Source organism: Lactuca serriola, chromosome 3 (assembly GCF_051521515.1).
Source record: "Lactuca serriola cultivar US96UC23 chromosome 3, Lser_US96UC23_V15, whole genome shotgun sequence".
Lineage (NCBI taxonomy): Eukaryota > Viridiplantae > Streptophyta > Magnoliopsida > Asterales > Asteraceae > Lactuca > Lactuca serriola.
The window spans coordinates 25,669,302-25,688,585 of record NC_136410.1 but is presented as its reverse complement, the minus strand read 5'-3'; the positions used below and the strand labels follow the sequence as shown (position 1 = coordinate 25,688,585).

Here is a 19,284-nt window from a genome sequence, read left to right as displayed (position 1 = left end):
GCAACATTTTTATTAAAAAGAGGTACTCTGATTTTTATAAAGCATAAACAAAAATCGGTCTTTTCTGGCCGTGAAAATGGGGATGTCACATCCGGGTCATCAAATCTACATCACCCACACCCAAATGGGTCTACATCTCTCTTTCCTAAAGGCCCTAAGCCTTATGATAACCGATCTTCAGGTCACAACCCTGAATTAGGAAAGGATTCGGAACAGGGTGTTACATTAGAAATAATTAATTATTAACTTTTAATTAATTAGAAATAGTTAGAATTTATTAATTATTAATCATATTACTCTGGAATTAATTAAAGGTGCAAGGTGTGAATTGTAATCATTCAATAGATGAAAATAGAAGCACTTCTAGAACCATCCAAGCATGGACGATTTTGAGGTGAGATTGTAGGGTTTCTAGAAGTATCCTGGTAGTTGATTAGGAAAAGATTTGAATTAGGGATTAAATCTAATATTTAGTTGTTCAAATCTAGATTTATCTGCAAGTTACCTAAACTATAAATAGGACACTTGGGCATCAAATTTTCGTGATTTATCATACATAGAAGGTGAAATACAAATTTCACTTATTTTCCTTTCTCTTTCAAGTTCTAGTGTTTTAGGCTTTTTAGTGTGAATCATTAGAGATATTCATACTATTGGATGCTTGTTTTCCATGGAGCATTTGAAGAACTCAAGTGTTAGTATATTTGAATATACTAAAAGGTATGTATTCTAATTTTGTATTTTTAGTTATACCTAAATTAAATTAGTTTTTCATAGTATGTTGCTATAATGAGAAGACGTTATAGATCTTTAGGTTGCATGTACCCGTATACTGTTTATGTGAAATTCCGTTGTGCAAATATGTTTAATCTAAACTAAAAAACCCATCAAAAACACCACCCATCCACCATCTTTACTACAAAAACATATTATACCTTCACTCCAACACCACTATATCTCTTATTACCCACCAACACAACCATCACAAAACACAGCCATCACCATCTAATTTCCGAATAGAACACACATGTAGCCAAAAAGGTATTCCCGTATTTATCATTCAAATTACCTTATCACTTAGACATGTAACCCAAAATCAAATGAAATAGGAGTTATTCTAGACCGATGTGAGTACACTCGTCACTCCTTTTACATTTTCCATCGCCACTTAAGCCTCTGGCAACCACTCACCCTTGTTCTTCAACCACTAAACCCCCCATGCTCATAACTTTCTCCACCTAGGTTGCAGGTTCACCATGGTAATTAACCTCGAAAAAATCAAACCAATCACCGTAGAAATCGAATTCCTATCCTCATAGGATAAAAATCGAACCTCGGATATATCGATTCCAAGCATGGCATGCTTCATTGGAAGAAAATATCATCGCAGGAACACCTCAAGATCTCTGATTTCTCCTCTTCTTTGTTCGATTTGTCAGCAATGGAGGTTTGGAGAAGAGGAAGGGATGACGACGAGTGAGGGTGACGAAAATGTGGGAGAGGAGACGGGACCATTTATTAAAATGGGTGAGATTCTATTTATTTATTTTTAAATAGATTAAATAAAAAATCTAAAAAAATGATAAATAAGTCTTTTTATGTGGGTCAAAAACAAACCACAAGGACCTTCCATGAAACGAAAAAAATAAGGGATTAAATTTGATATTTTGGAAAACCATAAAAACCATTTATGAAGATTTGTCTTAACAAGATAAATAATATAAAAGGTAAAAAATATCATCAATATAAAATGGTCATTTTAATTCGGTACTAGCCATAAATCAAAACAATTCCAAACTATGAGGTCTTTTCAAGCGAAAAAAAAAAAAAGAAATATTACATGGATAAAACTTGTAAATTATTCTAACCATATGAAACGATTTATATAATTTGCCAAATAAACACTAATTATTAAATACGATTATTTTATGTTTCCAAATTCAAGTAATCATTTAGTATATTTTTATCTTTCATGTCACCGTGCCTATTGATTATTGTTGTAAGGGATATAAACTAAACAAACGTTAGGAATAAAGTTGTTAAACAAAAATAATCCGGTTTTTGTATTTTGGGAAGATGACTAGGCGTAAATAAGTACTTTTGGGTTGAACCTGAGCCATTTTAGACTGATAAAGAATATATAACGTATCAAAGAACTTTAGCTGAAAGTCGAGATAATTGATTATTTAGATAAAACTATGTATTTCTTGTACTTTTTTTCGTTTTCCCCCAAAAAAAATTCTATACTTGTTTCCAAAATGGTTATTTCGAATGACATTCTAATTCACTGTTTTTCGATCAATTTTAAATTATTTTAGCGTGGGGTTAGGTTATAATGTGGATGGACAACTATTGTGTGGATAATGTTATTTTATGAAAATTACTAAGATAATATGTTGTTTAGTAATGTAATACGTTCAATCTCACAAAACTATTGTTATTTTAATGTATTCTCACCAATTGTAATTCATTTTTGTTCTCATTCATCGTTTTTTATTTATTTTAATTCTTACAGAATACGATTCAATAAACATCCTGATAACATTCTGACAAAATGAGAATAATTAAAAAAAAAATGTATAATAACCTTATAGACGATTTAATTAGTGAAAATACTTAATAATTAAAATAATTATATAAGATTGAACGTATTCATATTATCAAACAACATATTTTCTTTATAATTCTCACAGAATAACATTATCCACACGTCCACACAATAGATGTCAATTCACATTTGAACCTAGCTCTGTCTACTCTCCATTAGCTATATTTCTTTTAAAATTTAGATAAATTTGCATAAAAAAAACAAAGTATTTTTTGAAATTTCGGAATTATTTATTGAATTGTAGAGTTGTACTTGATAGTTCGGAATAGTTTTTTTTTTGTTGGTGGAATATACTATTTGTAAGATTTTTTTGTGAGAATCGTGCATGACCCAATTTAGACGAAATAATCATTTTTCAAAGCTCAAAAAAACTTAGTTACTTTTATTGATATATTTATTTTTAATAATTATTTTAGTTAATATCTTTTATTTTAAATAATTTTTTTCCATACACAACAATTTATATTTTATAGATTTATACAATATAATGTTTTTAAAGTACAAATTATTATGTACGAAAAAAATTATTATATACGAATCATCATCCATGTTTTAAACTCTCTATTGTGTTAAGTTGATAACCAAATTTCTTCATGATTCATCATGTGATTAATGATCAATAGTCAAATTCTGTGATCGTGATTAATCTTTGTAGATTTAATTAGATGCATTGCCAACCAAACTAAAACAAAAATAAAAAAATCTTCATTTAATTAAAAGCAAGAAGGGAAAACCACAAAAAAAACCCTATGTATTATGTCCCAATGCTTAAAAACCCTTATATTATTTTTTTTTTTGTACAAATTAACCATTATTTTTTATAACTTTGATTGTTTTCATGCTTTGTGGCCGGTTAGCCCTAAGCAACCGGTGACATAGCTGACGTGACTTTAAATTGGATGACATGACCTTAAATAAATGACATGCTTTTAATTCCTTCTAGGTTAAAAAGGGTGTGTCTTATTCTCCTTCTTAGAAGCTGCAAACTCGTTCTTCTACTTTTTCTGTTGAGTTCGTGCTACATCTCTAATGTGTGATCCATCCATTGGATCTTCTTCTTCCTCAACTTCAAGCTATAGAATAAAAAAGTGTAAATGTGGTGAACAATCAAGGATATGGACTTCAACGACCGGGAAGAACCCAAGCTGACATTTCTTTCGGTGCCCTAATTCTCTAGTATGTGAAATTCATTTAAAATTATTGTTGTTTCTATTATAATGTTTACTCAGATACTTCATTTTTTTGTAGGATGATTCAAAAGATTGTAAACATTTTGTATGGATGGATGATGAATTACCTATTAACTGGTATAAGAATAAAATCAATAATTTGCAAATGGAGAATATGATCATGTCCAAGAAGACTATGGAATTAGAGAATGACAATAGGGACCTGCAAAAGAAAGTAATGAAGCTCGAGGTGATCGACAAAACGAAGGGGACTAATAAATTAAAGTTGTTTGCTATTATTCTAGTTGTAATCTTCATCTGGTTTATATTTATGTAAGATGGAAAGTTAAGTTAATGTAAAATCGGTATCTAATTGGGTTTGTTAAAGAATTGCAACTTCTTTATGTAAAACTGGAAGTTAGGATGCTCTTTTTGTAATATTACCCTTATTATATAACTTTGGTCTTCTTTATGTAAATTTGTAGTGCTATCAGGTACTAATTTGATTCGATTTTATAGCAATGATAAGTATTGATGTATTTGGAAAAAATTACCCCCATTCATTTCGTTATCCTGCTGTTACAAACATATCATATGTAATTTTTAAGGGTGCAGTGACATCATAGGTATGGAAAAGATGAGCTCATGCATCAATTAAAGAATTAAACAACAATTAACTTAAAAGATTAATAATTACATTACATGTGTTTTTAAAACAAATTGGTATGAGTTCTGATGCAAAGTAAATTGATTTATAAGTGTATTAATGTCACTTTCTTTTGTCACCACAAACATGTTTTTTTAATTATCTTTTCTTTTTGGTATGTACATGTTTGTTTCAAAATTAATATTTAAGGCAAAAGCGGTTTTAATTATAGCTAGCAACTCCCCTTTAACTTTCCCTTCAAGAAACATCCTTCTAAATCAATTACTTAACGACATCCTTTCAACCATCCTTCTTTTAAAGCCTTAAAACAAATGAAAATTCTTTTGAAATATTTTGCATCCCTATTCACATCAACTCCAATGTCAACAATGCTTCTTGGGTTTGATCTCAAAATTTCATTACCATAATCTCATATCCTAGCATAGTGATCAATCAACTTGCCATCAATTAGTGCAAATACTAATGTCCTTGCCCTTTCACACTGACCTTTACTAAGTTTTAAAGAATAATTCTATAAAAAATCAACTTTCATTTCTTTGAATTTTGTTTTGGGTTTGTGAATTAGGTGATTGAGATAATGGTTAGCAATCTGACTCTGAGTTATCAACGACTCGAGGTTGTATTTTCGTGCACAAACATGTTCCTTTTCCAATGATTTCACTTGCCAAGTTAGTTCATTTCCCATTCAAGATGCATAACATCAAAATGGACACTTACTCTCGTCACTTTCTTGCCACAACGTACTAATATCCTAGAACGATCACACTTAGCAAACCTCAATTGGTATCCATTAGCCACCTCATAATTTGTTAGACAAAACTTGAACTGTTATGGGATCTTGTATTTTTCCCCCCAAGTGTGGTTCCATTTTATTCCAAGGTATCCTAGAATTGTGTATAAGAAATTGGTCCCTAATTTTCTCATCTTTGCCCTCTCCATTGTCTAATTCTTCATCTGAAGGGGTCCATTCAGCATTATCAGATGATATTTTAGATAATTCCATTTCTTCCTATACCTGTTGACGAGAAGTGTCGACACTGATTTTACCGCCACTTCCACAGACTTTTCCATCCTTCACGTTGGAGAGGCCCTTTTTTTAACAGAATGATCGATTGAAGGTAAAACAAGGGGCTGATGTACTGAAGGTGTAATCCACGTCGAGTATTGAGAACGGGTAACCTAGGGTTACTTGATGAATTAGATAAGTTAGACGGTTTCGAAAAGAATAATGCCTAGTTTTTACATAAAAATAATATAAGGATTTTTTTAAACATTCAAGTATCATACATAGGGTTTTTATGTGATTTTCCCGAGCGAAAAAAAGTTCACATAATTAAAAGAAGACAAAACTTCAAAAATGGTCCATGTGGTTTTCGAAAATATAAAGTTTAGTTCCTAAGTTCAAAAAACCTCACAGATGGTCCCTGTGGTTTCAAAACTTTTAACATTTGGTCATTTAAGCTAACTCCGTTAGCTTTTGGCCGTTAAGTGAAGGGCAATTTTGTCATTTCACTTCCACAGGAACCATTTATGAAGTTTTACCTTATTTTTTTTAAAAAGAAAAAATATATAATTATTTAATATTAAAGGTACCTACCTGTAACGCCCCGTCTTTGGTATGATGCTTTCGTGGTTTTTATTTAGAAGTTTTATTGAGGGACTCGGCAAGTCTGTGGCCTGACTCGTCGAGTAGGGTCGAGTTTTCGTGCACGTGTTACTTGGCGACTCGGCGAGTCCATATTCGGGACTCGGCGAGTCTGCCTGCCTGGAAGAAACCCTAAATCCCCGGGTTGCTCACTATTTAAGCAATGCTTTGTGCCCCAAACCCGCCTCCTTCACCCTCAGAGAGCTGTGAGAAACCCTAATCCATCCCTTATCCATTTTAAGTGCTTTTGTGTGTGGATTTTGAAGGATTGAAGAAGAAGAAGAAGAAAGGAGCAAGGAGAAGAGGTGTTGAACAAAGATCCAAGGGCAAATCAGAGTTCATTGAGGTATTTCTCGGATTCCTTCTGTTTTATGCTTTAAATCTTCATTAGAACTCTTCTAGGGCTAGTTTGATGCATTTTCTAAGCCCTATAGTTGTATGGATGCCTTTATGGGACGAGATATCCCTAGATCTGTTCATTTAGGAGTTGTAGAGCCCGGATCTGTTGCCTTTTTGGAGATGCCTTGCATAAGAACCCTAGATCTACTCTTCTAAGTGCCTTTTTAGCCCATATCTCCTTTTTCATGTGTATGTACACGTAAAGTTGGAAACTTTACGTGGTGGATCAGCTTATTGGACTCAGATCTATCATTTGTATGCAATGGATTCAAGCATAATCGAGTTTAGAGTAGTTGCATGGATGTGACTCGGCGAGTCGGAAGAACGACTCGGCGAGTCAAGTCGCGAGTCCCGTTTTTCCCCTTTCTGAGTGTTGTCGAGTGGAAGCCTGTGAGTAGTAGAGTGGACTCAGTGAGTTGGAGAGCAGACTCAGTAATGGAGGGACTCGACGAGTTGTTCATACAACTCGGCGAGTCCAAGGCAATCTTCTTAAGCTCAAGAACAGCTCGTCGAGTTGTTCATATGACTCGGCGAGTCGGATGCAGATTGTCTGAGTTCTTGGATCGAGAGAGTACTCGTCGAGTTGATGCCATACTCGACGAGTAGCCACGAGTGGGGTTGTGTAATGAGATTAGAGACTCGGCGAATTGGCGGCCCAACTCGGCGAGTCAGGTCAACTGTGGGTTGACTTTGACCGGGAGAGTTGACTTTGACCAAGGGTAAAAGAGTCATTTTACCCCAGTGCAGTGTTTAGTATTTGACTGAGTGTGTTTATTGACTTGTAGCCGGGGAGATACCGGAGCAGCAGCGGTTAGCTTCCAGAGCCATTCACACAACAGCCAGTTCACGAGGTGAGTTTCCCTTCAGTAGGAACGGGTCTAAGGCCACAATGCCGGCCCGTTTAGCTAGCAGTCAGCTTCGGACCTCGGTCCGATGTAGTAGTTAGTATGTTTGATGTCTTCGTGGTTCAGACAGGATATGTGTTTATGCCAGTTGATATGTTTATGCTATGTTCAGTCAGCTTTGGACTTCGGTCCGATGTAGGGGACAGAGGTCCAGTCAGCTTCGGACTTCGGTCCGATGTAGGGGACAGAAGTCCAGTCAGCTTCGGACTCTGGTCCGATGTAGGGGACGTAGGTCCCAGTCAGCTTCGGACTTCGGTCTGATGTCTCAGTCAGCTTCGTACTTCGGTCCGATGTCCTAGTCAGCTTCGGACTCGGTTCGATGTAGGGGACGAAGATCCCAGTCAGCTTCGGACTTCGGTCCGATGTTCCAGTCAGCTTCGGACTTCGGTCCGATGTAGGAGGCAAGGCCCCGGTTAGCCGGACTTCGGTCCGATGCAGTGGGCAAGGCCCAATATGTGCTTTATATGTTATTGTGTGGTATGTGGTAGTTTGGGGGAGCTCACTAAGCTTCGTGCTTACAGTTTCAGTTTTGGTTTCAGGTACTTCCGCAAGCAAAGGGAAGAGCTCGGGATGATGGCATCGCACACATCACAGCTACAGTTTTTATCCTGGGAGTTGATCAGCTATCTTAGATATGTTTTGATACAGTCGTGACACCGTTTTCTCATTTGTATTTTAGTATGGTTTTGAGATTTGCAACGCATGGTTTTATTATGATATACTCTGTTTTATGATTTTGGTTATATTAAAAATGAAATTTTCGGGTCGCATTTTTGGTTCGTTTCAAGTTGGTATCAGAGCCCTGGTTTGAGGGATTCGGATACACCTCCGGGTGCATCTGAACTCAAACTAAGGGAAAGATAAAAAGATTTTCAAAAAGAAAAATGTTTTCGAATAAGATTTTGAAAAGCACTTAGAAAGAAATTTTTTTTTAAATAAGATAAGGGTGTGGTGCATGCGATCAGCCGAGCTCAAGTAAGTACTCCCAAATTACCAATACAAGTTTTATTATTATGATTAATTGTTCCAGTTTCAGTAGAACAACATGCTAGTATAGGGCTAAGGATCTAGGAGGATGCCTTATGTGCCTGCTATATGTGTTACAGCTTTATGAGAATTGCATGCTAGTATTGAGTAGACAGCAGTAGGATAGCTTGTTTAGGTTATGCATGGTAGCGCGAGCTTAGCATTGTATGCTAGAGTAGCTTCTCGTTATGAGAATAGTTTTGCCTGAGTATGTTTCCCTTATCCGAATGCTGCTTGCTTTGTGCTTTGTGGGACTCTGAGTGGTGGGAGTTAGCCATTAGGTGAATACGCCACATCACATGTGATCAGGGTTGAATAATCTCAGAGTGCTGGATTTGGCCCTATTGCGCAGCTCTTGTCTGAGTCCAACCGTTGTAGGGACGGGTCTTTTACTCGAAGGATTATCCGAGCCTCATTGCATGTGATGGTATTCAGGTGGTGGTTAATCAGCATTACAAGGAGGCCTTCGGCAGCTGAGGACTGGTATGAGTGGAGTCAGCGATTTCCCTAGGGCAAGCCTAGGATGAGAGTAGCAGAGATCAGTAGTAGTAGAAGTGACTTGGTGGAGTCAAGGCGGTTCTTGAGGAAAGTACGGATAGATGTGGAAAGTAGTATGGGCCCGTACTACTGAAAGCAGAGGATCTGTACTCGAATCAAGGAAGGCCGAGACAAGACCAGGAAGCTAGAAGTAGTGTCAATGATCCCTTGAGATATTTCAGTTTTCTGATATTGCTATGATGTGTTTCAGAATGGTGGTTTTGCGTCCGAGGACAGTAGCCGGCAGTAGAGGTGTCGGGGAGGGATCAGGATCAGGCTCGGGGAACGAGCACATGGATGAGCAGACCAAAGAGTTTCTTTCTTCAGAGATTACTCGTATCATTTTAGAGCAGACTCCTGTGATCTTCGGTTCGATCAATGAGGGTATCCTAGAGCTGATGGATGAGAGATTGGGCACCTTCCGTGCCGAGGTTGCGGCCATGATGGGGTCGCGCACACTTACATTCAGGGAGTTCAGGGCATGTGGAGCTCTAGACTATCACGGGGCGTGGGACCCCATAGCAAGTACTAGATGGTTGGCGGATGTGGCCAATGCGTTCCGCACTAGCAGTGTCCCGAGGGGGACAAGGTCAGATTGGCGTCCTGTCTTCTGAAGGACAGGGCACGGGATTGGTGGGAGGAGGTCGGACATACTATGGGAGATGATACAGCATTGGATGCCATGACCTGGGCTGATTTCTCTACCAGGTTCAGGGCGGAGTTTGCACCAGTTATTGAGGTGCAGCAGTTAGCCAGAGAGTTTCAGGACCTCACCCAGACTACAGAGACCGTGGCGGAGATCACCGCCAAGTTCAGGGAGAGGGCTCTTCTTGTTCCTCAGTATGCAGTTGATGAGGAGATGAAGAAGGCCCGTTATCATGAGATGTTGCGGAGCGATATCCGCCAGTTTGTGAGCCGGTCCAGCTGTAAAACGCTGGACGACATGATTGCTAGGGCTCGAGAGAGGGAGATTGATCTCGAGATGGAGAAGAAGAGGAAACCGGAGGCGGTTTCGGGTTCAGGAGGTTCGGGCAAAAAGCCCAAGGTTTCAGATCACAGGTCCAGGTCTCAGCCGAGCCACAGTCGATGTGGCAGGTGTGGGAAGATGCACGATGGGGTGTGCAAGGCAGGGAGTTCTGGCTGCTTCAAGTGCGGTCGAACTGGGCATTTGAGCAGGGATTGTACGGCCCCTGCTACTGCTGTTGCAGCATCAGATCTGATTTGCTTTCAGTGCAATCAGAGGGGACATAAAAAGTCCCAGTGTCCGAGTTTAGCTGCAGTAGGGAAGGTGGTTGCACCTGCCCCTGCTACCTTGAGGATTACAGATGGCCGACAGGGCCGAGCTGAGGCGCCAGTGGCGAAGAGTAGAGCGTTTCAGATGGCAGCAGAGGAGGCGCGAGTGACTCCTGATGTGGTGACGGGTATGTATCTTCCCTTCATCTCTTTATTTTATTGATTGATTATTGCTTATGATTGTATGTTTTATATAGGGTCGTTCTCTGTGAACGGCATTTCTGCTATGGTATTATTCGATTCGGGGGCTACCCGATCATTCGTATCGCTTGCGCTTAGCAAGAGATTTAGCAGAGCTCCAGGGGAGCTGGATTGTCCACTAGAGGTTGAGATAGCAGATGACAGGACCGTGAGGGTCGGCAAAGTGCATAGAGGGTGTTCTCTTCAGTTGTTTGATGAGCAGTTTTCGGTGGACCTGGTTCTTATTCCTCTGCGAGGGAATAAGGTTATTGTGGGCATGGATTGGCTAAGTCCCAATGGGGCGGTGATTGATTGTGAGCTTCAGCTAGTGAGGGTTCGCACTCCCAGTGGGGGAGAGTTAGTGATTCAGGGCGAGAGGCCACACCGCGGACCGACCTTTTGTTCCGCCGCAAGGGCGAGGCGTTATTTTCAGCAGGGTTGCGCTGGCTATGTAGCTTATGTCTTGGATGCCCGGGAGAAGGGCAAGACGGCAGTTGATGATGTTCCGATAGTGCGAGACTTCCCGGATGTATTTCCCGAGGATTTACCGGGGATACCTCCTGAGAGGCAAGTTGAGTTTAGGATCGACCTGATTCCTGGTGCGGCTCCGATAGCCAAGGCACCGTGTCGCCTAGCTCCCCCTGAGATGCAGGAGTTGTCTGCGCAGCTGCAGGAGCTGCTAGACAAGGGTTTCATTCGGCCGAGCAGTTCGCCTTGGGGAGCGCCGATCCTGTTTGTGAGGAAGAAGGATGGGTCGCATCGTATGTGTATAGATTACCGGGAGTTGAATAAGGTGACGGTGAAGAACCGTTACCCACTTCCGAGGATAGATGATTTGTTTGACCAGCTTCAGGGAGCGTCTTGGTTCTCCAAGATCGATCTACGCTTCGGGTATCACCAGATGCGGGTTAGGGATGAGGATGTGCAGAAGACTGCTTTCAGGACCAGGTATGGTCATTATGAGTTTGTGGTGATGCCATTTGGGCTCACCAATGCCCCAGCCGCGTTCATGGATCTCATGAATCGCGTGTGCAGGCCGATGCTGGATCGGTCAGTGATAGTATTCATAGATGATATCTTGGTATATTCCAAGACGCAGGAGCAGCACGAAGAGCACCTGAGGGAGGTGCTGGAAGTTTTGAGGAGGGAGAGACTTTTCGCAAAGTTCTCCAAGTGTGAGTTCTGGTTGCGCGAGGTGCAGTTCCTTGGTCACCTCGTCAACCAGAAGGGTATTTTGGTGGATCCGGCCAAGATAGAGGCCGTGATGTAGTGGGAGGTCCCGAAGTCTCCATCTGAGATTCGGATCTTCCTAGGGTTGGCAGGGTATTACCGGAGATTCATTCAGGATTTCTCCAAGATAGCAGTGCCGCTCACCCGACTGACCAAGAAGTCGGTGGTATTTCGTTGGGGGCCTGAGCAGCAGGCAGCGTTCGAGACCCTCAGACAGAGATTGTGCGAGGCTCCGATCCTTACCTTGCCAGAGGGAGTAGAGGACTTCGTAGTCTACTGTGATGCCTCAATCACATGTATGGGAGCAGTGTTGATGCAACGACGCCATGTGATAGCTTACGCCTCGAGGCAGTTAAAGCCTCACGAGGCTAACTATCCTACCCATGATTTAGAGCTGGGGGCGGTTGTGTTTGCCCTCAAGATTTGGAGGCATTATCTTGATGGGGTCCATTGTACTATCTACATGGATCACAAGAGTTTGGGGTACCTTATGGATCAGCCGAGTCTGAACATGAGGTAGAGGAGGTGGTTGGATGTGCTGAAGGATTATGATTGCGAGATCCTTTACCATCCAGGGAAGGCCAACATGGTGGCCGACGTCCTAAGCCGCAAAGTGTCGGCAGCACCTATCAGAGATTTGTGTTTGAGGATGACAGTGATTACTCCGTTGTTGGAGCGGATCAAGGAGGCTCAGGGTGAGGGCCTCAAGGTGGAGAGGCAAAAGTGTGAGAGGATAGTGGGCCGAGTAGCTTCGTTTGATTATGACAGTCGGGGATTGCTGACACTTCATGGGAGAGTGTGGGTACCGTACTGGGGAGGAGTACGGCAGGTGTTGATGGACGAGGCTCATAAGTCTCGATTTTCTATCCACCCAGGGGCGACGAAGATGTATAGAGATCTTCGACCTGATTATTGGTGGCCCTGCATGAAGCGGGATGTCGCTTGGTATGTTGAGAGGTGCCTGACCTGCAGGAAGGTCAAGGCGGAGCACCAGAGGCCTCACGGCAAGATGCAGCCGTTAGACATTCCCGTGTGGAAATGGGAGGACATCACCATGAATTTTATCACCAAGCTTCCCAGGAACGCACGAGGAGTGGATTCGATATGGGTAGCAGTGGATCGGTTGACGAAGAGTGCTCATTTTATCCCGATCCAGGAGAGTATATCCGCAGAAAAGTTAGCCGATATCTATGTGCGTGAGATCGTGGCACGTCATGGAGTGCCGGTATCGGTAGTGTCAGACCGAGATGTCCGTTTCACATCCAGATTTTGGAAGCGGTTTCACGACGAGATGGGTACTCGTCTTCATTTCAGCACCGCTTTCCACCCTCAGACGGACGGGCAGAGCAAGAGGACGATTCAGACCCTCGAGGACATGCTCAGGGCATGTGTTCTAGACTTCGGTGGCAGTTGGGATACGTATCTTCCGTTAGCGGAATTTTCGTATAACAACAGTTATCATGCGAGCATTGATCGACCTCCCTTTGAGATGCTTTATGGGAGGAAGTGTAGGACCCCGATTTGTTGGGGCGAGGTCGGTCAGCGAGTCGTTGGGAGCACAGAGGTGGTGCTCAAGACGACCGAGTTGATTCAACAGGTCCGTAGTAGACTACAGACTACACAGAGTCGGCAGAAGAGCTACGCCGACAGGAGGCGTTCAGATTTGGAGTTCCGGGTGGGCGATATGGTCCTCCCGAAGGTCTCACCCTGGAAGGGTGTCATCAGGTTTCGGAAGAGGGGCAAGCTGGGCCCCAGGTTCATTGGTCCCTTCAGGGTTTTGGCCCGCGTGGGTCAGGTTGCTTATCGGTTGGATCTTCCTGCAGAGCTTAGCCAGATCCACAACACTTTCCATGTGTCTCAGTTGAGAAAGTGTTTGGTGGATGAGTCAGCAGTTGTTCCCCTAGAGGATATTCAGGTTGATAGCAGCTTGAATTATATTGAGAGGCCGGTCGTGATTCTGGACCGGAAGACAAAGACCTTGAGGAGCAAGGCAATTCAGTTAGTGAAGGTGTAGTGGCAGCACCGGAAGGGGTCTGAGTGGACATGGGAGGCTGAGGAGGAAATGAGGGAGCACTACCCGAAATTATTTGCAGATTCAGCCGCAGCAGACTTCGAGGACAAAGTCTGAGACAAGTGGGGGAGAATTGTAACGCCCCGTCTTTGGTATGATGCTTTCGTGGTTTTTATTTAGAAGTTTTATTGAGGGACTCGGCGAGTCTGTGGCCTGACTCGTCGAGTAGGGTCGAGTTTTCGTGCACGTGTTAGTTGGCGACTCGGCGAGTCTATATTCGGGACTCGGCGAGTCTGCCTGCCTGGAAGAAACCCTAAATCCCCGGGTTGCTCACTATTTAAGCAATGCTTTGTGCCCCAAACCCGCCTCCTTCACCCTCAGAGAGCTGTGAGAAACCCTAATCCATCCCTTATCCATTTTAAGTGCTTTTGTGTGTGGATTTTGAAGGATTGAAGAAGAAGAAGAAGAAAGGAGCAAGGAGAAGAGGTGTTGAGCAAAGATCCAAGCGCAAATCAGAGTTCATTGAGGTATTTCTCTGATTCCTTCTGTTTTATGCTTTAAATCTTCATTAGAACTCTTCTAGGGCTAGTTTGATGCATTTTCTAAGCCCTATAGTTGTATGGATGCCTTTATGGGACGAGATATCCCTAGATCTGTTCATTTAGGAGTTGTAGAGCCCGGATCTGTTGCCTTTTTGGAGATGCCTTGCATAAGAACCCTAGATCTACTCTTCTAAGTGCCTTTTTAGCCCATATCTCCTTTTTCATGTGTATGTACACGTAAAGTTGGAAACTTTACGTGGTGGATCAGCTTATTGGACTCAGATCTATCATTTGTATGCAATGGATTCAAGCAGAATCGAGTTTAGAGTAGTTGCATGGATGTGACTCGGCGAGTCGGAAGAACGACTTGGCGAGTCAAGTCGCGAGTCCCGTTTTTCCCCTTTCTGAGTGTTGTCGAGTGGAAGCCTGTGAGTAGTAGAGTGGACTCAGTGAGTTGAAGAGCAGACTCAGTAATGGAGGGACTCGACGAGTTGTTCATACAACTCGGCGAGTCCAAGGCAATCTTCTTAAGCTCAAGAACAGCTCGTCGAGTTGTTCATATGACTCGGCGAGTCGGACGCAGATTGTCTGAGTTCTTGGATCGAGAGAGTACTCGTCGAGTCGATGCCATACTCGACGAGTAGCCACGAGTGGGGTTGTGTAATGAGATTAGAGACTCGGCGAGTTGGCGGCCCAACTCGGCGAGTCAGGTCAACTGTGGGTTGACTTTGACCGGGAGAGTTGACTTTGACCAAGGGTAAAAGAGTCATTTTACCCCAGTGCAATGTTTAGTATTTGATTGAGTGTGTTTATGGACTTGTAGCCGGGGAGATACCGGAGTAGCAGCGGTTAGCTTCCAGAGCCATTCACACAGCAGCCAGTTCACGAGGTGAGTTTCCCTTCAGTAGGAACGGGTCTAAGGCCACAATGCCGGCCCGTTTAGCTAGCAGTCAGCTTCGGACCTCGGTCCGATGTAGTAGTTAGTATGTTTGATGTCTTCGTGGTTCAGACAGGATATGTGTTTATGCCAGTTGATATGTTTATGATATGTTCAGTCAGCTTCGGACATCGGTCCGATGTAGGGGACAAAGGTCCAGTCAGCTTCGGATTTCGGTCCGATGTAGGGGATAGAGGTCCAGTCAGCTTTGGACTCCGGTCCGATGTAGGGGACGTAGGTCCCAGTCAGCTTCGGACTTCGGTCCGATGTCTCAGTCAGCTTCGGACTTCGGTTCGATGTCCTAGTCAGCTTCGGACTCGGTTCGATGTAGGGGACGAAGATCCCAGTCAGCTTCGGACTTCGGTCCGATGTTCTAGTCAGCTTCGGACTTTGGTCCGATGTAGGGGGCAAGGCCCCGGTTAGCCGGACTTCGGTCCGATGCAGTGGGCAAGGCCCAGTATGTGCTTTATATGTTATTGTGTGGTATGTGGTAGTTTGGGGGAGCTCACTAAGCTTCGTGCTTACAGTTTCAGTTTTGGTTTCAGGTACTTCCGCAAGCAAAGGGAAGAGCTCGGGATGATGACATCGCACACACCACAACTACAGTTTTTATCCTGGGAGTTGATCATCTATCTTAGATATGTTTTGATACAGTCGTGACACCGTTTTCTCATTTGTATTTTAGTATGGTTTTGAGATTTGCAACGCATGGTTTTATTATGATATACTCTGTTTTATGATTTTGGTTATTTAAAAAATGAAATTTTCGGGTCGCATTTTTGGGTCGTTTCACTACCCCCTCTCTCTCTCTCACCATCTTCTCTCTCTCTCTCACTCACTCTCTCTCCTAATGCCATTTTTTCATTTGATCTGAAACAAACTTCCATAGGGGTTTTTCTATCTGGCAATCAAGATTCCAAAAGCTATCACAAAGGTTCATCTCGTCACTTATCACTCCTACTAGCAGCAATCTCCTATCCCGACCTCTTCAAATCGCCTTCAGATCCCGATGATTAATCATCCCCCTCGTTCGATTACCCTACTCGGATTTCTCCTTCAGTGATTGTTGATCCATGACATTAGCCATAGGAAGGAACAGGGGAAGATGCATGTTACTCCTGGAAGACCACCAACGAAATTGGCTAGTGAAGAAGATGGTGGAAATCGATAACCTCCACTAACTGTACCCTAATCCCTGTTTCTCTTCTCTATTCGAGTCAAACAAACAAAGAATTCTCAATTGGGTTAAAATCGGCAATATGAGATTCCACGAACCAGGACACCAGTATTCTCGTATTTAGGGCAAATAATCCCACCGACTTCACATGCCCAAATCTGTTGTCCCTAAAATCAACAAGGTGAGAAACATAGCTCAGATTTAGTATATCGATTGGTCTACTGATTTTTGATGGTGTATATTTGGTGTTTTGTTTAGGTTAATGGTTTGCTTCTCATGAAATTCTTGAACGAAGTGGAAGATATGTGTAATTCTTCAAGTTCATCATATAAGTTGTTTTCTTTCATCTTTGTTGCTGAATAGCTCATGAGATTAAGATAAGAGAGAGGATATTCATCAAAGTGTCAAGCGAGTTTCATCTTCTGTGGTTTGGATGTGTATTGTTTTCGGTTATGATTTTGATTATAAGGTTCGGTTCCAAGCTTTGATTCCATGTATTATTTTGGTATGGTTTTGAGCTTTGATTTCAGGTTTGATAGCTTGATTTCATATATGGTTTTGACCAATGATTTCAGGTACGATTATTATTTGGTGCAAGTGGTAATCGATGGTTTCCATTGGCAGAAGAACCGGAACCAGATGTGAGAAGGAGGGTGGAAGAAGTATAGACGATGTCTGGAGCAATTAAGAAAGGTCTCGATCCAATTTTGACTTTTTCAGTTAAACATGGTTCACTCATCTATCCATACAAGATCTAAAGAGAGAGAGAGAGAGAGAGAGAGAGAAGATGGTGTGTGTGTGTGTGTGTGAGGGGGGGAGGTGGGACCCTTTAATATTAAATAATTATATAATTTTTTTTTAAAAAAAAAAAGGTAAAACTTCATAAATGGTCCCTGTGGAAGTGAAATGACAGAATTATCCTTCACTTAACAGCAAAAAGCTAACGGAGTTAGCGAAAATGACCAAATGTTAAAAGTTTTGAAAACACAGGGACCATCTATGAGGTTTTTTGAACTTAGGGACTAAACTTGGTATTTTCAAAAACTACAAGGACCATTTTTGAAGTTTTGTCTTAAAAGAAAATGGCTATTGACCCGGGACTAGTTTTGTTACTCGCTCAAACTTAATCCATGTGTGAAAATGTGAGTACGCCGATCCATATAGTTCAACTATGGTATGTTAAACCTAACCATGGTTAGTCCCTTCCCTCGTCCTTTTTAAGCATCCCACCCGCTAACAAATGGGCTGATTCCTGGAGAGAGAAAGTTGTGGAGGGAGAAAGAACCGAAATCCGTTACAAACAGATTCAACAGAATCACAGTGATTTTATTTATATTTTTTAAGAACACGATCATGGCGTTTTACTTGGATGAAGAAGAAGTATGGAAATGTCCAAAGCATCCGTCGAAGCGGCGGAGGAGTGGTATCTGCCCTACATGCCTCCGTGAACGCCTCGTTACACTCTGTCCAGAATGTGCAAATACTCGTCCATGTGCGTGTTGTCCAGCTCCAGCCGATTCGACGTCTTCTTCTTCCTCGTCTTCCTCATCGTTTTCTATCTTCCAGTTTTCCCGTGGCGGTAGCCTCCGCGACGGTTTTCTGTCGTCCGCCGCCGCAGGGGAAGTCGGTCGCGTGTCGAATCTAATCGAAAGTGAACCTGCGTTTAGGAAATCTAGATCTCTAGCGATTCCCTTCCTACGATCGAGATCGAAGTACGTCGGTGGTCGATTCGATCAACAGTTCGTCGAGGAAGACAAAAAACCTCTGCCGAGGGTTAGCCGAAGCAAAATAAACTTCTGGTCGGTTTTCAAGGTGAATAAAACTAAAAAATGCGATGCACACGGCGGCGAACAGGATGATGAATCGAATAAAAGTGATATCTCCGTCGCAACTGAAGATTATTCAAGGATGGCTAGATCCAGATCAGTAGCTGTAGGGGCCAGTCACAGCTTCAGTCCGGTAGCCGCGAAACGCCGTGGATGGTACTTCCCGAGTCCAATGAAGGCGTTCCGACAATCGAAGACGTCCAAATTACAACTCCATGAACGGTCGCCGATGCATAGAGGCTGACACAACTCTCCGGCTTCCGCTGCAACGAACAAGGCAATTACTTCAACTTAACGTTTATTTTAGCATTTATTGGGGTATATGAAAAATAACGTAACTTATGAATTTAACAATTTGCTATTTTCTTCACATAATACAGTGGAAAACAAAACAAAAAAAGCCCAGATTTCTACGATTGTATATGTTTTAGATTTTCAATGATTTTATTTTATGGGATTTGAATAATGTTAATTTTGGTCCGATTGCTTAGGAATAAATAAATTGGGAACGGCAGCTAAAAGGTACTTTGTGTAACGTGGTCGTTACTTGTTCTAGTTGTTTGTGTTCATGGATCGAATCTTTGCACATCTTGGGTTAGGGTTTTCTTGAATTATTAATCGAAAAAGTTTTTTGATGTGAACATATTCCACCTTTGATTTTGATCTGCTATAAAACAAATTTGATTTTTTTGTCTGTTTATTGTATGAGTTTCTATATTATTAATTTTTCTATATCTTTCATTATTTGTAACAACTCTTGTGTATATGGTATATAAAATTGGAATTTGGAGATGAAAATAAAATAAATAAAAGAAGTTAAGAAGTGTGGTTATTTTGACTATGATTAATAAGTAATAATAGATTAGTAGTTATTTGTGGGTTGTGAGAAGAATTAAAGAAGAATGATGGCTAAAAGGCTACAACCAACTTCTGCTTCCATTGACTTGTGATCCCAAGTTCAAAGCATTTAGTTGAATTTCGACCGACCTCATTTAATACAACCATTTAGTTCAACTGATAAGTTCCAAAACCTACATGTGTAGGGTGCAGATGATACCAAGTTTTAAAAGTTTTACAATATCACCATATTTTTCATAATACAACCAAAAAAAAAACATATTTTTAATATATA

General features: G+C 41.7%; 1 protein-coding gene across 1 annotated transcript; it reads left to right on the top strand.

Moving 5' to 3' along the window:
* Positions 1–17,564: 17,564 nt before the first annotated feature.
* Positions 17,565–18,852, top strand: LOC145091711 (DUF740 family protein). Its single transcript, XM_079029489.1, has one exon. It carries the CDS (start codon positions 17,680–17,682, stop codon positions 18,394–18,396), a length of 717 nt encoding a protein of 238 aa, XP_078885615.1. The 5' UTR covers positions 17,565–17,679; the 3' UTR covers positions 18,397–18,852.
* The last annotated feature ends 432 nt before the right edge of the window (positions 18,853–19,284 follow it).